The following is a 9,292-nucleotide window of genomic DNA, read 5'->3' on the forward strand; positions in this document are numbered from 1 at the left end:
TACTAACAGAAACTTAATAGAAAAAAATACACTAATTAAAAGAGACTTCAAAAGAAAAATATTTACAGTTTTATCATATATCAACAATATTTCAAACGCTAATGGTAACGTGTTCAGTAGATTTGACGTAACCCCGATATATAAACCCATAAATAAAAATAAATAAATAAAATAAAAAACCCTACGAACTCATTCCACGAAAAAGTGAAGAAAACGGAAAAAAGTTGTACTTCTTTAACCCCAGACGAATGTAAACGTTTAATTACACCCCATTATTCCGCTCCGCGAATGTATATTCTCCCTAAAATCCATAAACCTATTTTAAAATTTAGACCTATTGTTGAGAATGTAAACTCATCAGCCCAGCCTATAGCAAAATTTATTGTTAAAAAACTCTGCTTTCTCTCTAAAGAAAACAAATTTTCGTTAAATAATTCTACCGACCTAATCAGTGAACTGAAAAAATTGATGTACGCGAAGGCGATTTATTTGTATCTTTTGACATTGTCACCCTTTTCACTAGTGTACCTGTAAAAAATGCCGACGAAGTTTTTCGTCAACGTTTAGTTGACAGAAAATTCAACCCCCTCGAAATTGTAGACATTATCAACCTCGTTGAATTGTGCGTAATAGATCCGTTCTTCCGTGCAAACGGTAAAATATACATCCAAAAAATTGGCCTTGCCATGGGATCGTCTCTTAGCCCTTTATTATGTGACATTTATATGGATAAACTAGAGAGTATCGCTATTTTGAACTCTCCATTCATTATAGACTTCTGGAAGAGATATGTAGATGATGTGCTCTCGTTGTGGCGTCATGACATTGATAATTTAAATATTTTCCTCGACTACTTGAACTCCCTGGATGAGGCGATCCAATTTACGGTTGAGATAGAAAACAACGCTACCATACCGTTTTTGGACGTCCTCATAAAGAGAGAACCAGATAATTCACTTAGAACTACAGTTTATAGAAAACCGTTTTCAGTTGCCATGCTACCCCACAACAAATCACAACACCCCATAAGTAAAAAATTAACGTCATTTTATTTTGTATCGATCGCGCGACAAAAATCTGTTCTGACGACAAGTCGTTACGACAAGAAATTTCATTTATCAAAGCGTTAGCTACAGATCGGGGCTTCGACAATACTATTCTCAATCGAGGAATTGACCGCATTACTAACAGAAACTTAATAGAAAAAATACACTAATTAAAAGAGACTTCAAAAGGAAAATATTTACAGTTTTACCATATATCAACAATATTTAAAACGCTATTGGTAACGTGTTCAGTAGATTTGACGTAACCCCGATATATAAACCCATAAATAAAATAAAAAATCATTTAACACCTATAAAATATAAAATTGACACTCTGGATAATTTCGGAGTCTACAAATTTTAATGTAACTGTGACAAAACATACAACGGCCAAACGAAACGAAATCTAAGAAAAAGACTTAACGACCATTATGGTTATGTACGTAATAAAAAAGGAGATATATCACCTGTCGCTGAACACGTTGTAGAGTCCAACCATGAAATTCTATTTGACAGCATAAAACTTCTATGTAAAATTGACCATTTCCATAAACTTGATATTAGAGAATCGCTTGAGATTATTATTCAAAGGAAAAATAACCCCGACTGTATTTTAAATAGAGATAATGGGCCTGGTAATTTTATCGCGGAATCCTGGGCAAAAAATTGTAACCTAACTTTTGCATTTCTACGTTGTTTATGATAACTGGTTCAAACGTTTTTTAAAGTTTTTTTAAATTTTTGTAATTTGTAAATTCTTTTATATTTTTATCTGTTGCCCCCCCCCCAACGGAAGTTTCTTGTAATAATTATTGTGTTCTCTCGAATCAGACCTGACGAAGCCCCCGAACGGGTATGGTGAAACTAGTCGTCTCCTTTTAATAAAAGTAATTATTATACAATATGTGGACTTTATTATTTTACTATATTTACATGTATAAGTGCTGTCAATATTTATATTATTATCCTATATTATTGTTGGAATAAAGAATGTCGATGACACTACCTGCCTGCTCGTGGTCAAGAAGTTGAATTTTACCCAGTACCAAAGAAAAGCTGGGAAAAGTGTTTGAGATGGATTAATTCAATTAATCGTACAGATATTAAGACTCATTATGATGTTAAACCGCATCATTATGTTTGATCTAGTAATTTTATTGGTGGCAATGGACCTACGAAAGAACACCCTCATCCGGTTAAACAAATTGAAAAGGTAAGATTTTATTTTGTACAACCTATAAATTAAAAAAATAACTGAATTCACTTATTGCCACTTTTTACACTCAGGACCCTGTTGCCTTAGATCACTCTTATTCTCAAAAGGACGCACATATGGATTTATTTGGTTTTCACAAAGCCCATGATAGCAAAGGTTAGCCACATTATCACCCGTAACGTCTGATTGTAGCGAAAAGTGAATTTTATATATATTTGTGATATCTGTCATTTTCAAGCGAAGCCTTAGTTAGCGAGCGAAGGCCTATTTTGTGGAAATATTTGGTTGCTGATGTCCCGCTGCCACGAGGAGTCCTCCTTTCGAAGTTTCGGGCAGTGGGGCAACCAGTATCGTTGGAGACCCCAAAAATAGCCCGGGGTTTGTTCCTAGAAGGTCATCCTTTTGTCAAGCGAACCCAAGAAAACGGGCTCGCCAAATCAGCACCGTTTTAAAATGTAACGCGCAGAGCCAGGTTTCTAGATCCCTCTCTTTTTTCGTAAATAAACCTCTTTTTCATTTTGTTAACTTCATCCAAGTTTCTTTATTTCAATTAATTTTACTGCCAACCTTTAGATAAATTCAGTATCGAATCGCGAGGATTTCATATATCGATTCGTTTCATGGTGCCGAAAAACCGGAACTGTATAGTTTAGTTTAATTATCGGAACGTTTAAAGTGGTCGCGAAGTTTGCGGACTTTTGGAACAATCGTAGATTATTTGGAATAGTGTTTTCAGAAGAGTTACCGTTAAACAGTCAAGACCGAGTCAAAAGATGGATGAACTTCAGAGAAACAAAAAAATGAGAACGTCTATAAAAGGAGTCGTAACGAAAACTATTCTGAATATTGTAACAGAAACTGGAGCAACCGCAAATCAGCCAACATCAAAGGCGAAATTGAAAAGTTTCATAGCCCAGTTAAAAGATAAAGAAACCAAACTTAAAGAACTCTATGGGTTAATTACTCCGGAAATAAAGGACGATACCGAGTTAATAAGAGACGAAACGGAAAGTTGGGACTATGAGGACAAGATTACGGATAGTATGATTTTATGCGAAGAATTATTAAAAGAATTGATTCCGGAGCAACAGATCCCGCAACCGACCGAAGAAAGACTAGTTAACTGAAATCATAACGGCGAGCCTAAAACTCCCGAGAGAGAATATTGAAAAGTTTTACGGCGACAGTAGCAAGTGGCAAGAATTTTGGAAGACCTACGAGTCTACAGTTCACAATCGCGCGGGTCTCGCTGATTCGGATAAATATGTGTACCTAAAGGGTTATCTAAGGGGTACCGCGTTGGCACGCGTGTTGGGCCTCACAACCAATTACGGGACGGCTATCGAGTTGTTGGCGGACCGGTTCGGACGACGAGATAAATTAATTAAAGCTCAACATGAAAAGATCAGAAATTTGGAAGCCGTGAAAAAATCATCAGACGTAAAGGGTCTCCGTAAGTTTAACGATACTTTTTATTTTGCCGTAAAGAGAGTAGAAGCCCTTAATATGACTTCGGGAGAATATGGAGTTTTTATAATTCCCATGGTTACCGAAGGTCTTCCGGAAGACATTGTCCTTGGTTATTCGATGAAGAATAGAAAGGACAAGTCTCTATCCATGAACAAGCTCTTAGCATACCTAGAAGACGAAGTAGAAGCACGAGCAGAGGCGATTAGTCTGAAACCAGTATCTAGTTGTAGCGAAAGAGACTTCAAGAAAACCGATAGTTCCCACTCTAAGGTCTCGAATCGTGGTAAAAAACCTCTACCAGCGACTGCCGCTTTTAATACGACCGCGTCTAAAGACGCCAGTTGTCCATTTTGTAAGAAAGACCATAAATTAGAAGATTGCACGTCCTCCATGCCGTCGAATGAAAGGAAAGACGTCTTAAAAACCCTATCTAAATGTTTCGTTTGTCTGAATACGGGACACATGGCGCGTTTTTGCCGAAAACGAGGCGTATCATGTCGATACTGTGAACGTCGCCCTTCACGTGTCATATACGAAAATCAATATCCAAACCCGTATGATTCTACAGAATCGGAGAGAGTCAGAGAAAACGAAGTCGAAGAAACGAACGTTGGAACTATTACCTCTAAAGCCAAGATTGCGACAGATAACCGGGTTTTCCTTCGTACTGCTTGGGCCAGAATTGTTCATAACAATCATGAGTACACGGTAAGGTGCCTTTTGGACGACGGTAGTCATTTGAGTTACATAACTGCAGACATGTCAAAGAAGTTGAAACTACCCGTCGCAGGACAGGAAACTTTGAACCTGACCGTATTTGAAGGTAAACCGAGACAAGTCCAACGCAACCGAGTTCAATTCTTTTTGGGTAGCGTTCATAGCTCAGAAATGATCGCACTAGAAGCTTTTAAGACACCCAGAATTAGCGGAAAAAAACCGGGAGTACCAAAAGAAGAACTGTCCAAGTTAACCGGAAGTAGAGGCTGGAAGATGGCCGATTTACCTCCTTTAAACGTTCACGAGAAAAACGAAGAGATATCCCTACTAATTGGAGTGGATAATTATTGGGTTTGGGTCCACTTGCGCAGTTTTCATTTGCGCAGTTTCCATTTGCGCAGTTTTCTTTTGCGCACGTTCCCAATTGCGCGTATCCCATTTGCGGAATTGCTATTTGCGCAGCTCCCCATTTGCGCAATTTACCATTTGCGCGCTTTTTCCCGATTGCGCAGTTTCCCCGTTTGCGCGATTTTCCTGTTGCGCAGATTTGTTATTTGAATGGTTTTCCCATTTGCGGGGATTTTTATGACTTAAATATTCACTATTAATCCTTTTTCCTAGAAAAAGGGTTATTTCTGGCAGGTAAATTTTAACATCACCTTGTTTACCATCCAGCTGCACTGCTAGTGTTTGTTTAATGTCCGGTTGGGCTGCTAGTGTTTGTTTAATGTCCGGTTGGGCTGTAAATACCCAAAAAAATTAGTTTTTCTTAGTTAAAATAGCATTCGTTGAATTAGTCTCTTGGGAAAATATATATAGTCCAACAGCGACTTGAAGCTTCTCGGCCTTTAGGCTAAGATCATAGTGTAGTAACTATTTACTGACAGTTCCAGCTTTAAGGACGATTTTAATTATGACCATACCTCTTAAACAATTGTAGGCGGCACAATAAAAACGATACAATAAAAAATGATGAAAAATAAAAACGATGTTTAAAATCTAAAATAAACAGGAATTAAAAAATGTTTCAATTTCAGATAAAAATGCTGCTAATACCTTAGCACCACTTTTAAAATGGCTTCTGTCGTAGGACAATATACGTCCTCTGTAGTAGAAACCCTATATGAAAACGGGGCCTACGCGCCTGCGGCGAACCTAACCGTTGCGCGCTAGCCTTGATATAACTACCTCTATATAAAAACTATTTCGTTGAAATGGCCTCCAATATAGGACAGTAAGCGTCCTGTATTTCGTAGGAATGGTCTCTGTCATAGGACAGTTACGTCCTATGTGAGAGGCCAATACCAAGATATTTCGTTAGAATGGCCTCTGTCGTAGAACACCTCCTATATGAAAACGGTGCGCCCGGCTAACCTAACCGTTAAAAAATATTCTTTCTGACCCCTAGGAAACATGCAGTGCAATTAAAAATGTGCATTTTTGGTGGAAGGCACTAAATTTAAATAGCAGCCAATATAATGTCCTCAGTGTTACAGATACTACATTTTCTTTTAGCCTAAAGGCTGAGAAGCTGCGATTCGCTTGTCGACCGAAGATTTTTCCCAACAAAATAATTCAACAACCGATATGTCAACTTCAAACAACTTTAAATTATTGGTATGGACAGCGCGACCGGTAATTAAAAATACACCAGCAGCACAGTTGGATGGTCAACAAGGTAACGTTAAAAATAAACTACCTGAAAAAATCTTATTTCAAGGATAATTGCTTAATAAAGAATATTCAGGTCGTGAGAAGCCGCGGAAAGAAATGGGATGAAGAAATACCGACTGACCTTGCGCAGCTATGGGAGACTTGGTGTTTGGAGATCAACCAACTGTGCACGATAGAAGTTCCGAGGCACTACGGAGAGAGCCAACCAGGGGAGCTCCAACTTCATTGTTTCACCGATGCTAGCGAAAAAGCATTTGGCGCCGTCATTTATTTTCGATCCGTAGACAAGGATGGCGTAGTTGGAACGAGTTTAATAGCCTCGAAAGCCAGAGTTGCACCGGTGAAGAAAGTCACAATTCCGAAATTGGAGCGAGGTTGATGAAGACCGTAAAGGCTTATTTTCCTCGAGAGAAACCATCGCTACACTATTGGAGTGGTGCATTGTCATGGATAAAAAGCAAAGCCAATGAACATAAGCCATTTGTCAATAACCGAGCCAGCGAGATACAAGAACTGAGCGACCCACTTTTATGGAAGCACGTACCTGGTAAATTGAACCCGGCGGATTTATTGACACGTGGAATGAGCGTGTCAGAACTGCGGGAAAGCTTAAATTGGTGGACTGGACCGTTCTTTTTACGAAAACCAGAGTCGGATTGGCCTACGCAACCTCCGGAGTACAAGAGTAAAGAATCCGAAGATGAAAAGAGACCTAGATTTAAAGGCCAAACTACCCTCGCTGCCTTTTGTTTACCAGCGCAACCTACGAAACCAATATTTAACCCTGAGAGGTTCAGTAAATTTTCAAAGGTCGTTCGCGTTTCCGCGTGGATAAAGATATTTTTGTCTAACTGCAGAAATAAAGATAACAAGGCAAAGGGAGAATTATCTGTCGAAGAGCTACAATCTTGCGAAATCTATTGGGTAAAAACTGCTCAAGAAGTAGCGTTTTGGAAAGAAATTCGAGCGATCCGAGAAAAACAAGCCTGTTCTTGACAACGAAGGGCTCTATAGGTTGGGCGGAAGACTTCGTTTCGCGGATATGAGCTACGACGAGCAACACTCGATAATTTTGCCAAAAAACCATCGCTTGACCCACTTGATAATCGAAGAATTTCATGATAGGGTAGCCCACATGAGCGTCACGGCGACCTTAGCTAGTTTACGAATTCGGTTTTGGATTCCGCGTGGACGACAAGTTATCAAGAAAGTGCTCGCCAAGTGCGTCGTGTGTAAAAGAATGAAATCGAAAGCTTTTGAACGCGAAACGGCGCCGTTACCAACGGACCGGGTTTCCGCGTGCCCAGCCTTCGAAGTTACCGGGGTTGATTTCGCGGGTTCCGCGTTTGTGAAAACCTACGATATTGCAAATAAAAAATATACCGAGTCGAAAAGTAAATCGTATATCGCTCTATTTACGTGTGCAACATCTCGAACTTGTTTCGGATTTAAGCGCGCGCAGTTTCTTGCTCACGGTAAGTCGGTTTGTGAGCCGCAGAGGTGTGTGTTGGTTATTTTTGTCAGACAATAGTAAAACATTCAAAAAGACAGAAAATTAACTTTTGAAGATTTGGGACTCGGTAATCACACCGGAATTAATTCATTATTTCGGAAAAAAGAAAATTCAATGGAAATATGTTGTAGATTACTCTCCCTGGTGGGAGGAATGTGGGAAAGGATGGTGACAACGGTGAAGGATTGTTTAAAGAAGGTAATTGGGCGAGCAATGTTAACGTACGAAGAGTTAGAGACGGCTCTGATCGAAATTGAAGCCGTGATCAATTCGCGACCCATTACGTATTTATCAAATGATGTTACAGAGCCTTCGCCCCTCTCGCCATCCCACTTCCTTATCGGTAAAAGATTAGAAGCTTAGCCACCCAAAAAATTTAGGCTTCCAGAAATAAATGAAACGAGCGCGTCACTAAATAAAAGGTGGAAATACCGCCAAGAGTTAGTAAACAGATTTTGGACGAGATGGCGCGTCGAGTATCTTTTAGAATTAAGAACAGCCCAGATTTAAAAAAAATGTCGGAAATAATTCACCCGATATAAAAGTCGGTGATGTTATTATTATTAAGGATGAAAAGTTGGGTCGTCACCTTTGGAAGCTAGGGCGAACAACAGAATTGCATGAAGGAAGAGACGGCATATGTCGATCAGCCACAATAAAAATTAATTCGGGAAATTTTATTAAGAGGGCCCTAAAACTACTGAAACCCCTTGTAGCGAAAAGTGAATTTTATATATATTTGAGAAAACGGGCTCGAAAAAACAGTAGCGTTTTAAAATGTAACGCGCATAGCAAGGTATCTAGATCCCTCTCTTTTTTCGTAAATCAATTCGCTCGAATAAATGCGAAAAATTGTTCCTTTGACGGTTTTCAAGAATTTGTCCTTCTTGTCGTTTGAGCAAGATAGTTTTGCAAAATAGAAAAAGAAGAGAAAAGAAATGTTTGCAAAAATGTACTAATCTAAGATACATGACTGAAGATAGGGTTAAAGACAAATTTGTTATAGTTAATAAAAAATAAAGCTTCGAGGAAGAGGTATTGCGTTTAAAACTGAAGAAGAGCTTCAAAAATGACGGGTTTTTCATGTCAGAGGAAGAAAGCCAGAGTTTTGAAGAAATAATTGCTAAAAATCCATTCCAAAGTATATCAGTATTTCAGAAGCTACTGATGAGGGAGCAAATGAAATTAATTCGAAACCAAAAATCTAGACCAAGAAAATGGCATCCAGCGATAGTCCAGTGGTGTATTTCGGTGAAAGCCAGATCTCCTAGTGCTTATGAAGCTATGCGTCAAGCATTTTAATTGCCTTCTAAAACCACACTTTATAATTATTCAGTAGATCTAACTACAAAAAGTGGGTTTGATGATGCAACTCTCTTGGAAATGAGAGATAAAATTGATATAGACAATTTAGAAGAGCATCAGAAATATTTTGTGCTAATTCTAGATGAAATACAGATAAAACAAGATTTAGTTTCTAATAGTAGCACTGGACAATTAATCGGAGCCACCAATCTAAATCAGTTTTAGAACTAGAAGACCGAATAAATGGGCGCTCAGATGAAGGAAATGTAAATTTGGCAAACCATGTGCTCCAATTCATGGTCAGAGGACTGACCACTAGTTTCAAATACCCATACGCTTTCTTCCCATGTG

The 9,292-nt window shown here is 38.7% G+C and overlaps 1 protein-coding gene across 1 annotated transcript; it reads left to right on the top strand.

Annotated features, from left to right (window-relative positions):
• Window positions 1–3,035: 3,035 nt before the first annotated feature.
• Window positions 3,036–6,502, top strand: LOC149933750 (uncharacterized). The gene is made up of 4 exons (XM_090157406.1): window positions 3,036–3,380; window positions 3,436–3,702; window positions 3,751–4,800; window positions 6,197–6,502. The coding sequence occupies exons 1-4, from the start codon at window positions 3,036–3,038 to the stop codon at window positions 6,500–6,502; spliced, it is 1,968 nt and encodes a 655-aa protein (XP_090013532.1).
• Window positions 6,503–9,292: the final 2,790 nt, after the last annotated feature.

The sequence above is a fragment of the Leiobunum rupestre genome, chromosome 8 (genome assembly GCF_980474605.1).
Source record: "Leiobunum rupestre chromosome 8, qqLeiRupe1.1.hap1, whole genome shotgun sequence".
NCBI lineage: Eukaryota > Metazoa > Arthropoda > Arachnida > Opiliones > Sclerosomatidae > Leiobunum > Leiobunum rupestre.

Coding starts and splice junctions, on each gene's coding strand:
- LOC149933750 (XM_090157406.1), top strand. CDS start 3,036: ATGGATGAACTTCAGAGAAACAAAAAAATGAGAACGTCTATAAAAGGA. Junction 3,381..3,435: donor AACCGACCGAAGAAAGACTA/GTTAACTGAAAT, acceptor AATATTGAAAAG/TTTTACGGCGACAGTAGCAA. Junction 4,801..6,196: donor TTGGAGTGGATAATTATTGG/GTTTGGGTCCAC, acceptor AAGAATATTCAG/GTCGTGAGAAGCCGCGGAAA.